A 20,546-nucleotide genomic window follows, 5' to 3' on the forward strand; every position below is an offset into this window, starting at 1 on the left:
GTGCCCAAATTGACGTTTCTCTTGACATTTACCTTCCAGTCTCTTTTGAAGAAAACACAGAGATAGACACTTTTCCACACCATTATTGATGATGCTGTGCTTTTAACTGTGCAATCATAATTTAAAAGAATAAGGTGAGGGATTTGATTGATTGGGGTCACAGTTGGGGTGAAAGGGTGAAGTGGAGGCTCCCATAGCGCTGGCCTTTTGTATTTCGCCAACGAGGGTGACATAGGCAAATTAAGAGGAGCCCCAGCCATCTGGTGAATGTTAGGGTTCCTTTGTCTCCCTGTGTGTGTCTCTCTGGCCTTATCACCCAGTGTAATTTCTGGGAGAGGAGAGGAGAGGAGAGGAAAGGAAAGGAAAGGAAAGGAGAGGAAAGGAGAGGAAAGGAAAGGAAAGGAAAGGAAAGGAAAGGAGAGGAGAGGAGAGGAGAGGAGAGGAGGAGTAGACATATGAGGACTGAAAACATTACTGAGACTGAAGAACAGAACTGAAAAGATACCAGGTCAAAGTGGAGCCTTCTTGAAAAAGTTCCTTTGCAGCAACTAAAGGAAAGACCAAGCGAGAGATGACAATGAAAGGCTTCAGAAAAAAAGCCCAGTGACCAAATACGTGGCCTGAAAGGGACTGAAGGTTAGAGAACCAGACAAAAAAAATGAGAGGAAAGACAGAAAGAGTGAAAAATAATAGGAGTAAGAGTATGTGCCCCTCCATGGAGGATAAGAACAGCACTGTGTGTGGTGAGTATTTCCATTGTGTGTGAACAAAATCTTTCTTCCCCTCGCATCATTAGGGACTGACTCTGTCATTTCAGTGAGAGCAGCGCATCTGTGTTTGGGGTCATTACAAACACTCTGTTTGGGCCCTAAATTCAAAGAGTCTTTGTTTGGGTCACACTCTTTCACCACGACTCTCTGCCATACCCCTATTCAGCCTATTGAGACCCTTGGAAACAAGAGGTCTTTCACTCTCTGCTCTTTCTTATGGCTTTTCTCTGTCTCTTCCTCCCACTACTCCATTTTTGTCTTCATCACACTGGTCCTCGCTGCCATAGGACTAATAGGAACAGGAAGAGTCAGACTCTTACTTAATTGGGCTTCAAGGTGACTTAGTAGATCTTGGTGTGTGTGTGTCTGGGGGGCGGGGGGGGTGCGTGTTGGTGAGTACACATGGATGCTCCTCTGCAAATGAACTAAACTCTGTGGAACGGAAGTAGACAAGGCCAAATGGGCTGGAATTGGCTCTAATAGCTTACCGGGCCTTTGTGGGTCCTGTCTGCCAGATCCTTTACACTCAAATGAGACATATAAAGAAGTAATCAAAGCCGTAAATAGCCTCCAAAGCCAAACAGTAAAGCTTCAAATAAGTGAGAATGTCTCAAGATTTTCACTTCTTGAACATGTTACTGTTATATTCTGAGTTTCACCTTATTTCACTTAGATTCTCTAATCTCTCTTATACTGAGAAATAGGCCAGCTGACAATGAGGTCTATATGGGTATGTATTAAGTTTTATAAGGTTTAAGGCTAGGGTTAATAATGTGATAAATGTGCCTGGAACACCACATTTAACATTTTTAAAATGCACACATGGAAGAACTAACACTATTTCTAAGTGTATGCCCCAAGATGTGTGTTTACGTGTGCGTCAGTGCGCGTGTGTGCTCGTGCCCCATGATGGCAGCCATTAGACAGGAGTAAGGCAGCCATGATGAATCGGCACTTAGCTCAGGGAAGCGCACTTGCTCAATGGGCTGTGAATCTCCCGCTGCCACTGTCAGCCTGCAGAATGTTAAATAAAGTTATTTGAATATTTGTAATATTAATGTGCCAGTGTGTCAAAAGCCCGCTGGAGCCTAACGGAGAGAGAAAATATGAGAAGATTCGTATTGCAGTGTAGGCCTATAGGACCGCTGTGGTGAGGAGTTACATAAATGCGCAACAAAATAAATACATAATCATGGATAGTGTATTAGGTTATGGAAGGATGGACAGATAAATGGATGGATGGGATAAAGTAGAATTCCATGGATAAATAATCAGATGATATCATGGATAATATGAAGCATTAAGTTTTTCATCATCCTATTTCATTCATATCCAATTTTAGAAACAATTCTCCTTCTATTCCAGTTGTTTTACTGTCCTCTGACCTCAAACCAGTCCATGCTGGTGAGGAAACTCAGAGCAGCTATGTGCTTTGCATAGGAATGGCACACTGAGGGTAAAAAAAAAAAGAAGGAAGCAAGGAGCTTTGGGCATTGGTTAAGCAATTACCAAAGAAGACAAAATATAGTAGATTCTCTCATAAAAATAAGACTGCCAGCTTTATAGACTTCAGGCAGGCCTTTATCAGCTCAAAGCAAATTTCAGTCCCTCATAGGAAAAGAGTTAACAGCAAAATGAAGAACAGGGAGTCCAAAGTTTTGAATTGCTCTTCATAGTACATCATTTAGCCCTGTTTACTTTGAAGCAATTTATGCCACATCATTCACTTTTATGAGTTTAAACATCAGAATAATTAGCTTACCAGGGAGTTTTAATCACTTTATATATGGGAATACAAGGAACATTAAAATGATCAATGATTATATCAGATTATTTAGAAAAAAATGCAAAGATGGATGCTAAGTAAACCTAATCAAGGTGATTCTATCAGTCACTCAGCTGGAGACCGCAACACAACCGTGAGAGGGTTCAGTAAAACCATTAAATCAGTCTTTCTTAGACACTTGAGTCGAGCAGGAGACACACACACACTCACACACACAAGACAAGCTTTGCGTTGGTGGAGGTAGTGGGGTGCTATTTGGAGTGTCTCCGCTCGATTTAACAGGGAGGTGATAAAATATTTAGCAGATTGCTTACATAGCCAAAGGGGGAGAGAGAGGGAGAATGAGAGAAAGAGGGAGAGGAAGAGAGAAAGCGAGAGAGAAAGAGAGAGAGAGAGAGAGAGAAAGGGGGATACCCAAATGGCTTGTGTGGGAGCTGGGGAGCTGGTAATGAGGATGGCATGCTGGCATCATCGGTACAGAGCACAACAACTCTACATGGTCTCTCTGCCCAACTGACAGCAGGCCCCTCTCTCACACACACTCACTCTCACACACACACACACACACACAATGTTACATGTCACTAATTAAAACATATAGATTAGAGAAAGCGCAATTAGGTACAGTGGGGCTCACACACTCACACACACACACACGCACACACACAGACACACACTGACACAACACACAACAAACGTTTGAACGCGTAAACACACACAGGCACCCTTGGCTGCAATTAGGCTTATCTAGGCTGTCATTTTAAATGACTCACAAATTAAACAAGTAAAAAATGATTAATTTGTGACCTAAAAACATTTGTCATCTTTCACAACATTTGCTTGTCACTATGCATTGATAAACGTATTCGAAACTACAGATTTGATTAACACAGTTCTGTGACTGACCCAGAAACTGCATGTTTTGTTGTGTCAGATGAAAAAAATTACTTATACAGAAGAAGGTAGAATAAATGCATTTCTGTTTTTCATGACATCAGTTCAGTAAATATTTGTGTATAACATTTATATTCCCATACCAACTGTATATGAATGCACACACTGGACATTTTTCACATACTCGGGTTACAAGGCAGGTGTTTAGTAGTCAAACAGTGGCTTCAGCTCTTTACTTTCCCTAAAAATATATTCTGACAATACTGTAACAGAATATTGGATTGCTTAGTATAGCTCGAAACAGAAGCAATGTCTTTTCATTTTCTGATTTCCCACTGCGCTTTTAAGCACCACAGTGGCTTCCCTTTCCTATGTAGTAGTACCTTTCCTTCTTATGTTGCTCTCAATGAGGGGAATTATTTCAGCATCCTCTCATATTCTTTTTGTTCCTGTTCCTGTTACTTCATCTCTAATGGGCAATTACTTCAGACCCAATGCTAAGGCCATGTTATTGCACCAACCCCCAATTGATTGGTTGCTCATAGTACTCAGCTTCCACGAGCACTTTAAGGTTAGATTTCCCTGTTTAAATAATGGATTACAAGCCCATGAAAAGATACTGTGTGGAAAATAAAAGGTTGAGATTGCTCTTATTGGAGGGGCCTCTCCGCGGAGATGAGAGGGGAACAGATTCCATACGAGTCTCCAGAGAGTAAGCTAGTTATGTGAGACAGAAATGGCAACATCATCTGTTTCTCTCCTGTCTGGCTCTTTTTCTCAGTGCATGGATTCTTGTATGCAAGTTTGTGTTTGTCCTGAGGCTTAAGGTCAACCTACACAACATTTTACAGGTTTATAGTGCATTCTACTCCAGCTACCCACCAACAACTCCCTGCCTGCACAGGCTGTTTTTCATACCTCCCATAATGCTACATTTCCATCAGAGAGAGAGAGATGTCAAACTTAACACAGCAGGAAGTCTACTTGCTTTGGGTACTTAGTGAAGGAAGTGAGGGGGATTGTGGGAATTAGTGGAAATATACGTCTCCTCCTCTGTTCAAAGAGTCTTTGTAGTACAGTGCCTACTGGGAGACCGTGTATGTGTGCAGGCCCACGTGTGCTTGTGGTGTTTACAGCAGTGCCAATACCCCCCACTAACACAAATCACAACAAGCCTCCTACAAACACTCAGGGATACCTTAGGCTCCAATTACTGTGCTGTGTGTGTGTATAAGGTTGAGGTAAAGAATGGAAGATAAAAAGGAATTTCTATGGAGACAAGATGGACAGAAAAAAAAGACATGAATCAGCTTCAGGTTTGGAGGACAATAGAAATATTCATCCATTGCAGCCTACAGATTTGTTGTATTTGAGGTTAGACAAGGTTATTAAGCCCATTTTGCTAAAAAATTCTTGTGTGAACTTTTCCTTTACATTTTTAACTTAAAGAACATATCAAACACGGAGAGATACAGCCAGAAAGCATAGTTTTAAGTCTGGAGGAAGTCACATTCAGTGCAGTCATTTTAAAAATGTGTGCAATTCTGTCTTTAATAATAAAATATGAACATCTTCAAGGAAATAATTGAGTGGATTTATGGCATAAAAGTTCCAGTCATATTTTGAACTCAAACATATTGTACCTACTATAACATACTGTGCTTACTCAAGTACGCTGTGCAAAAAAGATATATCATTATCTAATGTATAAATAACATCAGAAACTAGGAACAAAGGAACAGGTTTAATTAAAACAAGTTGGTTAAACGAACCAGGAAAATGGAAATTTTAAATAAAGAGGATAAATTGCAGTTACACTGGTTGCAACGGTTGCTTAGATTATATGTTAAAAAAACATATAACTAATTCTAGAATATCTAGAATATAAAGTGCATTATATTTCTGTCCTTGTAGGATCTTGTAGGATAGGATTAGTTTAAAATATTTTTTTAGCAGTTAAAAAACTTTAGCCATAATGATGCTGAGCTTGTTTAGAACATCACACCACTCTTGTTCCCTTGATAAATTTGTTAGAATAAAGACTCACAGCAGGCAAACAACAGTCTGACATTTACAACTCATTAGTTCAGACATAATGCACTGGAATTTTCTTCAGTAGGGATCTAAGGTCCTTTTAAAATGTGTAAATTAAATGTACCTTGCACTGAAACAAAAGACAATAACTGCAGAAACAAAGTCATGTAAAATGAAATGACCTGTGAACAATGTACAATGCAGTCGTGATGAGATGGCAAAAATTAGTTGAAATGAAAACTTTCAGTAAGGATTTAACTAAAGGCAACCAACTTTTGCCTCATCATTTGCATTTGAAAGTCATAACACCTTAGCCAAGGACTGTGTGTGTGTGTGTGTGTGTGTGTGTGTGTTGGGGTGTGTATCTAAGTGTGTGGGTGTGTTTTGCGTAGGATATAGAGCAATGCAAGAAGGATACAGTAGACACAGTCACACACAGTGTGCTTTGTAGATATGTGGCACTCTCATATCTGTTTATTGATCAGAGCAGATGTGCGTCAATCAATCTTATCTGGGCTCCACACACTCTCCAGCTAACCTCCAGAGGCAGGCCAACCAATACTGCGCCACAGTGAGAGCCCCAAGCCACTCATATTATCATCAGACACCTTGAGCAAATTTTCTCTTTGTGTGTGTGTGTGTGTATATAACTTGGTGAGTGTGTGAGAAAGGCAGGGTGCAGAGCGTAAAGGTGCATTAGAGGACAGACAGAAAGAGGGAGCGAAAGTGACAGCTTGAACAGAAAACCCAGATTAACCTCGTCTTTATATGCGTGTTATTAGCTATTCCTTAGAACTTCATCTTCTGCACATCATACTGAGGCACAATCAAACCTCTTGCCATCTGTAAAGTAGGCTGCACAGAAGGCTGGCATTCGCTACAGATTAAGAATCAATGCTAATGTGCCTTTCGAGTACGCCGGAGGTGGATGTGATCAAGGAAGGAGTACGGCACATCATGCTCAGCAAAACGCAAGAAACACAATCAATTCAGCCCTTTCAATGATGTGGAAAATCTGTGATCTAAGGTATGCTGATGCCTTGTTACGTGCATGCCTAAAATAGAACAAATTCATGTCGCCTGTACAGTAGGAAGTGATTTGTTCTATTACGAGCAGTCCGTCATTTCAAACAAGAGTGAATGATGAAAAGCCAGTTGGATGCTTGCAACTAGCAGAGGTAAGACACTCAAACAACTATTGGATGTTTGTGGCAAACGAATATAGCTCTTCAGGTTACTTACCTCGACACACGTTGCCATTATCAGGTTCATATCCAGCCTTGCATGTGCAGCTACCGATAGGAACCATCCACTCTCCATCTCCGTTGCAGTAGAGCTTTATAGGAACATCTACTTCCTCTGAGTTGGGGATGCAGATTCCTCTTGCAATGACCAAGGAGGTGCTTTCTGCCCCTGTCATAGTCTCTGGAAAGATTGCAAAGTTCTGGACCACACTTGGACACTTCTTATAAAAGACTCTGACTGATAGCAGAGACATGCAGGCGCCATAGTCTTGAAAGGCCAGGTAGAAGCCGTTTTTAGACAATGGACCGAAGCTCCGCACCTCTGTGTTGACCTTCATCAGACGTCCGCCAAAATCCACCTGCGAGAAGCTTTCGTCTGCAGCAATGGTATCCACCTTGAGGTAAGGGGCCTCCATCCAAAAGGCTGTGCCTTTGGTGGCAATGACAGCGTCACTTTCGTAGTAGTAGAGATTAAACGTCTCCTTGCAGGAGCCAGGGACGTTGGGGATGGAGCTGCAGTCACGCACGGTGAATCGGATTTCCACATAGATACGCTGCGCTCCGCGTCGATCAATAAAGGTGGTGAGGAGCCAGTTATTTTGACTGGGCTCGAAGACATTACACACCTGGTAGGTCCTGATGGTGTTGAGGTTCTCATCATAGCCACTCACCTCCTCCCACTACAGAAAGAGAAAGAGAGAAAAGGAGAGAAGAGTGCACACATTAGTAATCATCAGTGATCTGGCTGTGGTTATTCATCACTTTTTGATGGAGAATGCTAATATTGGCTGAGCCACAGAGAATTTGTACACATATCAGTAATCTCCCTAAGGCATTAAATTTGAGTCTTCTTCCTGGATTAACTGAAAGGAATCTGCCTGTTGAGCTGTGGGGCTTATTCATCCATTGTGAATATACAAACGTCCTTCTTTTTCTGAATCATAAACTATTTCTTAAGTGCAGCAACAGCAAAAACACCACTTTGCTTGTCTTGTTCACTAAATACGCTCAGCAGCTGTAGTATGTGTACTACCACCGTATAAGCACAAACCCAGTAATTACTTGGCATATGCTGCTATTTGCCATCTACACCGAGCATGGCTGGGCACAGAGTTGACGCATTATAATATGGTGTGTAACAAATTCGGCATTATGCTCTATTGAATTACAACTACGCAGACAGTGACTGCAACATGGCAGCCACGAGCAAGTCTGATGGAAATGCATTTGCGTGCAAACTGATGTGAAATACACTGCAGGCCATTTTTTGCAGGTGTGACCCACAAAGTATGTTGGATGAGCATCAGAAGCCCCTTGAGGTATTAACTCAGTGCATGATGAAAATGCACCATTAACATTTGGCTGAAATCACTGAGAATCAGGAAGAGGAATCACCGAAATAAAAGAGAAGCTTGCTTTCAGAAAACATTTTTTGAAGAGCTGTCCAGCTGGGCAAAAGCTGGTCAAACTCAAAATGTTACAGTCAACTGATATTCTCAATACAATATTTTAATTTTCAAAGCTATTTTTTCTTTTTTTTTTTTTTTTTTTTTTACAAGGGTTGTACTTTATAAAGCAGCAGTGCGGCAGGCTGTATGCATTGCGACAGTCACATAAAAGCCCCGCTGACTTGAAATGAATATTTTTTGTGGAACCGAGAGGGTGATTTGAAACAGTTTTGAAATTTGTCTTCTCAGATCACTTCCACTGTCTGTAATAATACCATTCTTTATACTCCTATTTGAACCAACAGCTTGGCTCACAGATTTATTTCTCCAACCCCCCCCCGCCCCCCACCCCACTACCAACGATCCAAACAGCTGTAGGCGAGGTGAAGTTAATGAGGTCTATAGTGGCATGAGTGGGCCTCAAGTCAGTTCATGTTTCTTGTGTGCATATATCTCCTGATGCTTCCTCCTTCCTCTGACCTTTAACGCCCCACCTGCTCAATCGGACCTAATGGAGAGGAGGAGACATCAACTCTCCATACACCGCTCCAACAACAGGTCAAATGATGGAAAGGATTCAAAATTCTTATTAGATGAGTCCGTAAAATGATGTGAGACAAGATCCATGGGATACATTGCCACTGAATGTGGGGTTCTAATATGAACAAAAACAGTGTAGATGATAAAATTATTTGGTCCAAGGAGTACATGGAAGCATCTGGTAAAAAAAAAAAAAAAAAGAAGGTTTAGGGTCTGGTGGGAGCAAGGAGAGGGAGGGGGGAGAAGACACGTGGAGAACAGTGACACTGCTGACATGATAAACGAGTTTACAGAAATCTGAGGTGCAAATTAAAGCCTTTTTTCACCGCTGCTCCCTCTGTGCCCACTCTGCTCTGCTCCTCTCTCGCTCTCCTCTCTTTCCCTCCTGCTCTCTTCTCTCGTCTCTGCTCTGTAATGACCATTCATCAGCATTACAGGAACCTGTCCCTTTCAGCACTGCCTGTTCATTAATACAGCCAGCCCTAGGCTCCCCTGCACCCGTCTGCTCCAGTCTAGGAGGGGGTCCTCACCACCCCTCGTCTAGCCAAATGACCACCATCTTTCACGCCAGAGAGAGGCCCGAGGCACCTCCGATAATGCCCGTCTGAAATCTATCCAAAAATTCATTGGCTCATATAATAATGAACTACTTTTTTTTTAATTTCCTCCTCAGTAGATATTCAGTGTCACCACCGTGTCAAAGACAAACAAAACTATTACAGGTGTGTCATTTACTTAGAAGAAATCAGACTTTGCAACACAATGTCCTCTTTTACTTTCAGCCCTTTGTATTCATCTGCTGTTTATGTCTGTGTGTTTGTGCGTGTGCACTCTGAGAACATGCTGTTTATAATTTGATGGTTTACCGACCACATATTGATTTGCTGGCTGTTGTTTTGCTGCTGAAGAGCTCGAGGCTACTTGCCACATTTCTGCTTCTGCAGGTCTAAAACATTTGATTACTGCGAGTATTAACATTGGTAAATTCTTTAGCATCCTTATCATTTACCCTGTTATAATAACAATGGTGATATGAATGTGATTCATGCATTGAAGAAGCAAGGACACTATCTGTGTAAGCAGAGCATGCCCTACAGTCGCATCAATACTCTGCCCAGGTTTCCTATTTCTATTTCTTTGCTCTTTCCCAGACCTTTTACATCATTTAAATCAAATTTATCTCCTGCACTCCATGACATCTCTCTGACCTTGCCAGAGAAGAGAGAAAAGAGAAGGCATCATCACCTGTCACCTTACCGATAATGGAATTCCCTGGTCTTTGCATCCATTTCCTCTTCAAGGATTTGTGTATAAAATAACACTGTTAGTCCTGTGCTGTGTATATTTAGTCCATGCATTATGGGCCTAAGCGCAGATGTGTGTTGCTGCCATGTATCATTCATATCAGCTCAAGGTGAACAAGGTGTTGGGAAGAGACAGGAGTGTGATTATCTCTATGTTCCCAAGTGCATTTCTTCTTTTGTACAACACCACCACATGTTTTTCATGCTGTGGATCTCCCATAAGTTCAGGTGATAAGAGATAATGCTCTCTCTGTGGCAGTCAGTTTAGAGACCACGGAGCAGCAGAGGATGTGGATTATATCTTGATAAAATGTAAGTTATGGTAAAAACAAAAGGAACAGTAGATGCTTTAGCGTGGAGTGTGTCCAAGACTGACAAGTATCACATAGGAGAGTATTTTATGTCTCTATAAAGTCAGCTGCATCACAATTTGTTTTACTGTACACATTTCTAAGTTTCATCATTACCAATTTCACGGAAACTTTCCTGAAACATCAGACAAATATCGAGAGCCTCTTCACACAACACTCCTTTTAACGCCAACTAAATGTACCCATTGGCTCCACTCTCAGAGCTTTCCCTTTGCCAGTAACATAGGAGACACTCTTCCGCTGCCCCTGACTGTCAAGTGTGGTCATTGTGTGTGTCATTATGGCTGCTCTGTTTTATGGGCAGTAGTGAGGAGATGGAGGAGCTATGGATTCACAGAGCGCTTAATGTTTGTGTTAATGACCAGTCACAGCTAGCTGAGCTGGAGAAGAGAGGGCGAGGGAAAATAAAGAGACAGAGTGAAGGATAAAAGAAAAACACAAGAGTGGAGAGGAATCAAGGAGAAGGGGAGGCGGTAATATATTCAGGCTGATGTTCCCCTTCTCACAGCCTCAGTTTGCTGCCATCAACCATCGACACTCTGCCCTCATAAAGGCCATTCATCACATTGATCTCCTGCCATTACCTTCAAAGGCTAAAATAACACAGAGTTGGTCAGATGGCCACAGTCTTGCTCTAGAGGACCACAGCATCCAACAGTGAGCTAGGGACAGGCAGAGCCCCAGTCACAAAGCCATAAAGAACTAACCTATCGGAGCATGGATGTATCACCTGTGGACAATAACAGGAGAAATGGGCTGGACTAATGAGTCATTTGGAGCAGGCATGGTGGGAACAGGTCAGGAGCTACCGGACACATGATGCAGGATTCCAGTCAGGCTTGATACTGATATAACAAAAGCAACAGAGAATAGGTCTGATCTGAAAATAGTCCGAAAGGTCTCATAGCACTTTTCCTCTGCAGGAACTTTTTCAGGAATCTGTTAGGAGCTCAGGAACTTTCCAGCCATACTTCCTATTCCCCTGAGGGGATCGCACCAAATCTTGCCAAGCTGACCATTGTAAGTCAGTCAAACATAGTAACCAGCAGTGGCTGCAAGCTGAATCAGTATTATAGAGATGAGAATTTCTTGAAATGTTTATTTACATTTAAACAAGGTCATTAAGCAGACTATTCGACTATTGTAAGAAAGTGTAAGATAAAGAGAGTGTGTGCGAATCATTTTATAAATGTATTCATTTAACTGTCTAGAGCTGTTACATTACTAGAGTGAAAAATAACCATAAGCATCTTATTTGAAAGACAGTTGTTTGGCCTTTTTACCTAATGTATAGGCTTATTCAGATCGTTTGGAAAAGCAAACATGACTGCAGTAAAAAGGACCCTTATTTCCTGAGTTTTGTTCCTGGGGCTTCATTTTTCCTCGGGGCTATTTAGTGGAAGAGGGGCCAACAAAATTAAATTAAGGAAGAAAGTATGAGCAATATGACTTCTGTCCTGATGTACTGTAACTCTACCCTCAATCATACAAACCAGCCAAAACACTTGGCAGCAGTAGGTCTAGTTGTGGTTTGGGCTTAACTACACATACATAAAGATGAGTCTTGACTACTTTTAGCTCATCATTCAACCTCAGTCAGTTCACACAAGAAGGAGATTGAATAAAGAAGCGTCTATTTGGCTGATCTTTAACCTCCAGTCTGCTGCCTGATCCTTTGTGGAGTCACACTCACAAACTGCTTTTCAAATCCATCAGCACCAGTTAATACTGCTACATGCTCAGACATACTGAGCACAGATGGATGATGAGCAGCTCAGAGCATTTCCACATTTAAAGCTCCTCATCCTAGAAAGGTCTACAAAATGCCACTGCAAATACTAGATGAGCGCCTGGCAAGTGTTTCTTGAATGGCCGTCAAAACTCCCACTACTCAATCTGACGATGGGCTTTTACAGCAGGACCCAAGGCAAGAGATGTATTTAAAAGTAGACAGCAGTGGCCAAATGGAACTGTTCCTCTGTCACCACGTTCCTCACGACTTTGTCCCCAACTATGCCCTGCTGAAGCGGTTTACAGCAGATTTCTTTGTGCCCTTTTCATTTAAGGCACTTGACTTTCAGCTTACCCTTCAAAAGGAATACAGTCGGCAGGAGAAGTTGTTCGTTTTTGTTTTTTTTTTATGTGTTCCTCAAAGAACTGTGAGAGAATATTGTGTTTAAACAGTATTTCCAGCAATAGCATGGCTAGGGTGTTGTGTAAATACATATGTAAACCCAAGAGGAATGGCTGGCACTTTGGGAGCACTTTCTACCTAAGAGTTGTCTGTTCATCTATCATTGCAGGACTAAAGCATGTGGGTGGAGGCAAGCAGGAGATTGCTTTTCATACAGCAGGCTTGGGATGGACATTTCAATAATGAGCCTATTTGTTATTCATGACAACATAACATTGTACTGAGGCAGGGAAAGTATACCTTCATAGAACCCATTTTTTTAAATAATTAGGCATGAATAAATCAGCATTTAAAGAGCTGGCTTTTGATAAAAAGAGAGAACAAAAGAAAAAAAAGAATGGCACACATGCAGGTGAAATTCCCGTTGACAGATTTGTAAAGGCCAAGGTCTCAGAAGGACAGTGGATTATAGCTGGACATGAAAAGCTGAGATAGGGATTGAACTCTTTATGCCCCTGCTGAAAGATGCTCTTCTCATTTTGCAAAGCTCACCGCCGACTGTAATCACAAGCCAGATAGCTTTTTCTTTCCAAAGGCTGTTTCGAATCCCTCTGACTTAATGAGGATATTTGCATTTCAACCTTTGGGTCTTTTCCTTGAAGTCAGTAAAATGGACATGTCAAATAAAGCAACAGTTGGTTTGCTTTGGAAACAATAACTGCAGGTACATTAACTCACATTCCTGCACAAGCTTTGAGACACATGCTCACAGCCTCTTGTAAACTCACATTTTCTGAAAGCTACGCCTCATCTCCCACCTCTCACACACACACACACACACACACCCACACACAACCAGACTGCAGCCTCTAAAATATGCAGTGGCATGATTGCTATTATCATTTCTGATCAGCTGTGTTATTGAATGAGGGCTGCTGTCAGACCAGTTGCATGGGAATGATTATTTTGCGGGGCATCTGAGGCCTAGTTCCGCCTGGCTGAATGTGATGGATGGGGAGGAAATGGTGATGTCTGAAACACTCCCAGTCCTGCCAGATCCCAGCCACTCTATAATTACAGTCACACGGTTTGACTGAGCCCAGATAGAACTCTGTCCGTCTGCATCAGATTGAGACTCATTGAAGATCTGCTCTCTGACCACGCCCACGCCCCAATCAGTACGTTTACTGAACTGAGGTGTTAAGCAAGTGCTGATGTTGCGGAGTATAAACAAAAACGGTTTGAGAAGTAATCTGTTTTGGCACATTATTTGCAGTTTGATCTCATTACATGCTCCCAAATGTCTTTGATATGTGTTTTATTTTTTTTTCTTAGATCCTGACAGTGATGCATATAATTCAAGTGATCAATCCACTCAGGTGTCAGACTCCCCCATCCATTTTAACTATTATTTTTTGGTGTTTTTTGCCTTTATTTGATAGTTAATAGTCTAGAGGCAGAGTGAGCAGGGGCATGACATGTAACAAAGGTTACATTTAGCCAGAATCTAACCATAAAATATGCAATTATGTGGAATGCACTTTAACCATTTGGCTACGAAAGAGCTCCCCAGTTTTTGTAGTATCATTTTGTAACACTTGCATTTTCAATCACATGCTGGTTTCTGCTAGTAAACACAACCCTCTTAGATATTGCAGGTGTCTTCTACTGTTTACACTGACAGCAGGCTGAAAATGAACATGATTTCTTTTTTTTTTCCACCAAAGAATAATTAAATTTCAAAGTTAAGTGAAAGCAATTTAGCTTCATCTTTCCTTCAGAAGATAAAAAAAGAAGATCTAATTTTTAGACAATCATAATTCACAAAAATTGGTGGGTGGTGGAGTGGTTACAAGGTTGCTTGGCATGGGAAAACAGAGACAAGTAAGTAGTAAAGCAGTCACTGTTTTAAATACAAAGAAATGTGTTCTGGATGACTTCTTAACACATTTGCATGATATTTACCATTGAAAAATTGCATAACCTCTCACTGCTGAGTTATGGCTACAAAATTTTGTTTACATCTATTTTGTGATGATGATCATCTTGACCTGTAGTCCTAATTATTTGAGGATTTTTTTTCCCTACTGGATATTTCATATGTGGTGGCATCAATGTGAACATTTTTCAAGTACAGCAGTAATTCTAAAAGCCAGTTGCCTCCAATTATTAATTTTGACTGCTGAAATAAAAGAAAATAATCATTTATGCAGGTCCATGTGGAACTGATTAAAGAATTTACTTGATTAAGGCCTTTAGGGATGAATGAGCATGCCTAAAAATAAATCAGTGGAAGGTTTGTGAAAACTTCATTCAGTCAAGTAAAGGACAAAAACAAGGTTAATGTAATTGTGTTGAAACAGAGAACTGTTTATGACATTTATCTCACAGAAACTCAGTAAAACCCACTCAGGTACCTTCAGAGAAACTATACAGCTGACACTGCCTCAGCAGGGCTTTCAGTTACCTTGAGTCACCCTGAATAAAAGGCTCAAGCCGTGCGTTTAGGTGACAGTGTCTTCAGCCTTATGGATCTATTGTGGAGGATGATAAGGAAGAAGATTAAATGATTCACCATCACTGTTTATATATATGGAAATTGGGGATGTGCCCTTATGCACCAGCAGGTATGTAAAGAGAAGAAAGTGAAAAAACCTAAAAAGAAAAAAAAGGAAGAAGGACAAGAGAGGGAGCGAAATCCGCAGAGGAAGCAGACAGAATGTAACAAGTAAAAGCTTAAATAATTTAGAGGAGACGAGAGGTGTAAAAATGATGAACAGAAATGGAATGATAACAAGGGATATAGGGAATGGGGAAAACGCAAAAAGGTGGAGTGAAAGCTGTCACCCTGCAGGCTCCCTGGCCCCCTATAGCCCAAGGCCAGGCCATTTAGGGACAAACCACAAAGAGCATGTCAGCAGGGGACAGGAGAATGGCAGGGTATCAAGGCTTTTGGGTGAAAAGGGGCCCCTGCCTGTCTACGTATACGTGCGCATGTGTGTGTGTGTGCATGTATATAAAATTTCTGCAAAGCATGACACCTGACAGCCCTATCCTCCAGACACAAAGACACAGAGAGGGAGGGAGGGTGGGGGGGAGCTTGGTTAGGTGAAGATAAAGCAAAAAGGGAGTCTGAGCTCTGAGACAGACAAGCTGGAGTAAAGAAAAGCAGGAGAAAAAAAAGACATTGAAACAGTCAGTGTGGGTAAAAAGATGGAGGGGAAGAACAGGGGGATTTACTGCTATTTCTGCCAGCTCTGTAGGACTGCTGAAATAGCAGGTACTGCAGGTACTGGGATAGATACACAATAACTCCCACACACATAAGTCAGACTCAGCCTCCAGCCACTCCCTCGCACTCAATTCATACCAAATTAGGGATAGACTAATTTCTCCTTTCTTTTGTTGCCCTAGTTCTATCACTTAGCTCTTTTATTTATTCTTTGATGAAAAAAATGTTCTTGGTTCCTGCTACATCCAAGAGGATACTTACTTGTGAATTATCGAAAGGAAATCCACAGGAAGGGAATTAATAATTGAGGTAACCACGTGTCAAAGGGGACAATAAAAGATGGATAAAAGGTTAAAAAAAAAAGAAAAGAAAAAATAGTTGGGAAAAGTGGCACGCAATTTCAAACCAGCCTGATTTAACTTGTAACTACATTCTGTTTGTTTAATATTCCGCTCTATCTGTAGCTACATGCTTTCTTGGCCATGTCTCCTTCCCGAATGAGATCTGGAATGGAAATAAAGTCTTACCCACAAAAAAAAAAATACGTTTAGAACTAAAATATGATATGGGAGTGATTCTACATGCATACATACATACATTCAAACAGACACCCTAAGACAAAGCCACAAACACACTCAGACAGAAAGCTGTGGATGCAGTGTGATCTGAGTGATTCGTCGTCTTGCCATTCTAGTCGTCATGCTGAGCAGAGATGTCTGTGTCTGAGCTCAAAGCATAATTCAGCTGTCTGGCTACACATCTAAATCACACTCAATAACCATGTCGGCAAAATGAAACAAGTCTCCCACTGGTATGACAATATCTGATATGTGTGCATGTGTATGCATTTACACGAACGTGCGAATAAATTCCTTGTTTTTAATTTTATTCTCACAGTTACTCATTCCTGAAGAGTTTATTTTACAAGGAGTAATATGTGTGAATGTGTGAATATGTGCATGTGCTGATGTCTGGGCAAATTCATATGCATGTGTGTAATTTCCATCTTGTTTGTGCATGCACGTGTTTGTGTGTGTGTGTGTGTGTGTGTGTGTGTGTGTGTGTGTGTGTGTGTGTGTGTGTGTGTGTGTGTGTGTGTGTGTGTGCGCGTGCACGTAATGAAGGTACTCTTCTCACCTGGCCGCTGAAGCACAGCCAGCATGACTCACTGTCGTTTTTCTCCTCTCATTCCATTTCAGCTCAGGCTCTGCAGGTTCAGAGTTCACCTCCATCCCTCTGCCTATCTCTTCCTCACTCCTCCTCATCCATCCTCTTTTTTCCTCTCCATCTCTCTCCAAGTCTTATTATCTACATTCAATCAACCCCTTTCTCCTTCCTCGCTGCCTTTTGCTCTTTTTCACCTTCCTCCATTTACTTTTTCCTCCTGTGTTCCCTTATGCACATTGAGTCACCGCCTGTCTGCTTGTCAGGTTATGAATAATTGAGGTGTATTGAGTCTGGTCAGCAGATGGTGAGATGGCCGTTATGGATCTATCTGTGCTCTTTAGGAATCACTGAGTGTATTCTGACACCTGTCCAGTTAAGGCTTACAGGAGTACAAGACACAGCAGGGGAGCAAGGCAGGCCACACCCAGAAACACCTCTCCTTTAACAGCACCTGGAATTGTGTACACACACACACACACACACACACACACACATACACGCAGGTGCGGATATACAACAGTTCACTCAGGTACTGGAATTTATGCCTGAGCACACACAAGCCCACATGTGGAAATACAAGCGAGTGTAAATACAAACAAACATGTCAGGGTGAGATCCATTGTCTCCATCCCGTCTTATGCACCTGCAACGAAACAACAGGGATTTCTCCAAAATCGCCTTTTTATCTTTCTGCTTCTGTCTCAAATCCCATGTCCGTTGTGTCCCCCCAGCATTTATCCTCCACAGCCCTCTCTCTGTTCACTTGGCCCACACTTTATCCCTCCCTGCCCCAAAGCCCCTTACAACCACTCCAGCCTGCCCTGTTTCCCCACGCTTGACAGCATCCACAGCCTCTGTCACCGCCACCCAGCTGACCCCATAACCCCCCAACGCCCCCTTCCCCCAAGGCTTTCACCTCAAAGTCTGGACTCTGTCTGTGACCTCCTAGAGTCACATGAGTTAACCCAAGCTCTCTTCCACACGCATATCCCCACAGCTGAAAGTTTCTGGGCCGCAAGGCTGCTTTTTTCTTTCTTTTTTTTTTGTCCGGTTCAAATACAATTGATCTCTTACCCTCTTTCACTCTGGCTTCCTCTAATCCCTCCCTTACCCCCTTTCCTGATCCTGAAAACCCTTCAGCCCCTCCACCATCACTACCACATTTCTTTTCCCTGCTCCCGCTCCTCTCATCTCTCACTCTCGTCCCCTTTCCTATCTGCCTCACTCCACACTCCCCTAATCCCATCCGTGTCCCCTCCCAAATGAAAGCATTTTTTTTGTGGTTCCCCTTTTATCTAAATCATTCAAGAATGATGCAGAAAAATTTAAGATAAAGAAGCCCCAGTTTCTTTTCTCTAAAGGCTTAGAATTCCTTAATGTGTGTGTCCACTAAGAACCTTTTTCAGGCAGCTAGCGTCTTTTAATTTTCTTTTTTTCTGATTATTGTTTTACAATTACTGAATTACCAACATTTTTTCCTTGCAAGAACTTACCCTTTTTTGGCCGTCTCCAAACAACTTACAGTTAAGGAAAGTGATTTTAAGTGGTTTTAAGTTGACTGAAATTATCACAAAGATATAAAATAATAATAATATAATACAGCCAGTTGTCAGTTTATTAGGTAAAACTAATTCAGTCTAACACAGCAGCCTTGCAATAAATCCTACCTTCATGATGGCTATAATGTTCAGTTTGTGATTAAACTCTTTTAAAGAGGTGCTGATTCAACTTTACGGTTAATTTTGGAGGCTGCAGTTTGTGGTGCTGTTGGATTGTCTTGCAATATAGAGACAGCCGTTTCTATTATTTTACCCACCCCATTTATATCAATAAGGACAGGCTAAATAATGGAAACAGCTCTGCACAATGCAATACAGTTAAATTCAATTCAATTGCACCACAAATTTCAACCCCCAAAATTACCTCTCAACACCTTTCTTAAAACAATTTCAATAAAAACTGAACATCATTACCTTCATGAAGGCAAGGTTTATTGCAAAGCTGTTGGATTAGACTGCATTAGTTTTAGCTAGGTGTACCTAATAAACTGCCAACTGAGAGTATATAGGAGACATGGGCCAAACACTGACTTCTCCTGGTAAGACTGTGTGTTTATTTTTATATCTACATATTTCCCTGTGGTAGAATCGTGCTACAGGGTAGATAACAGCAAGCATTTCATCTAGTGCTTGTTCCAAACTCATCCTGCATAATCCTGCTTTTCAGAAACGCCTAGTGGATACACAGTCATACTCCTCTGCTGTTCTTCATTTCCTCTATTTCATTTTCTTTTCCTTACCTCATAAAATTCCCTCCTTAAATGTTTACATGGTGCACATGGGAAAACAGGTCACTGTGAGACATCAAGGAGTATATCAGTTAACATATTTATATCCACAACAAAAGTATGATAGCTAAGGCCCCAGCCTGTGCCCTATCATTTTTCTAATCACCACTGGTTTTCAATATTACCTAAGTTAACATGTAATGCAGAGAATGAGCATTCTAATGCTCTGTACTGGGCTTATTTTCATTTTTTTTTCTTCTTGTGCACTTGTGGGTTTCATTTTTCTACACAAAACATAAAGTTCACCTTCAGAAACTAAATTATTCAGTGGCTGAACTTTTTAGTTACTTGAAGTTTTACTCCAAGTCCGACCCTGAATTTAATCGTTTTGATTACAAGGATGAGCAGCTTCGGTGCCAGTCCTGAGCTTATTTTTTTCCACTCTACTTCTTTGCTGCCACAGTGTTACTTCCCATGTTTGGGGTTTTTTGTCATGCATATATGACCCTTTAGAAACCCTGTTAAATGTATGCACAAGCATGAAATTGTCTTTTTTTTTCCCAGCATAAATCTAGTGGTGTTAACTGATTTCTAATCACTTAACCTGATAAAGATAACCAGGTATATCATTAAGAAGATTTCATGTAGCTGAAAGATGAGAGCAATCACACCTAAATGTTTAGTGATCTAAATCTTTAGTGAGGTCAGTGTGTGTGCGTGTGCATGTGCATGTGTGTGTGTGTGTGTGTGTGTGCAAGACAGAAAAAGAGAGAGCAAAAGAGAGAGAGAGAGGACTGACTCATAACGATGGAGGTGAGGAAGAAACAGAAAAAAAAAAATGATGAGAGGGTAAAGTCCACAGAGGGAAAGACGGAACATATCCGACTGAAATGAAACAATAGAAAAAAGCAGGAGCTGGAATGCACATTATGAAAGAATAATTAAATAGTGTTTGCTGTACACATCTGGTTGCCTTCTGAGCTCTCCTTCTCTCCAGCAGATGCTAACACGGAGTGTGCGTTCGCATACTGCCGCTCCATTATACATTCACGTGGCCTTCCCTGATACGTCCTCATGTTTACAGCACTGGAACTAATGACACTGCTTCTGCAATCCTTCAAAATTAACCCTTCAGGTCAACAAAACACAAACACACACCCAGACACACATATACACCTCTTATGAACTCTTGAAGGAGGAGTTACTAAAGAAAACTAATGAGATGTATCGAATAGTGCAGGGATAACACTAGTGTGTGTGCCTCTCCTCGTGCAATGTGTGTTCAAGAGGCAGTTATCAGGTTCACACTGAAAACCTAACTGACCACTTAACCAC

At 41.4% G+C, this 20,546-nt stretch overlaps 1 protein-coding gene across 2 annotated transcripts in view; it reads right to left on the reverse strand.

Annotated features, from left to right (window-relative positions):
* The window catches only part of LOC121192703 (ephrin type-B receptor 1-B), a 149,110-nt gene that overhangs the window by 80,905 nt on the left and 47,659 nt on the right, over positions 1-20,546 (reverse strand). For both annotated transcript variants that reach the window (XM_041054513.1, XM_041054512.1), the window contains exon 3: positions 6,727-7,408. In XM_041054513.1, coding sequence (XP_040910447.1) covers positions 6,727-7,408 — 682 coding nt within the window. The remainder of the gene's footprint in view (positions 1-6,726; positions 7,409-20,546) is intronic.

Source organism: Toxotes jaculatrix, chromosome 14 (genome assembly GCF_017976425.1).
Source record: "Toxotes jaculatrix isolate fToxJac2 chromosome 14, fToxJac2.pri, whole genome shotgun sequence".
In the NCBI taxonomy this organism is placed as follows: domain Eukaryota; kingdom Metazoa; phylum Chordata; class Actinopteri; family Toxotidae; genus Toxotes; species Toxotes jaculatrix.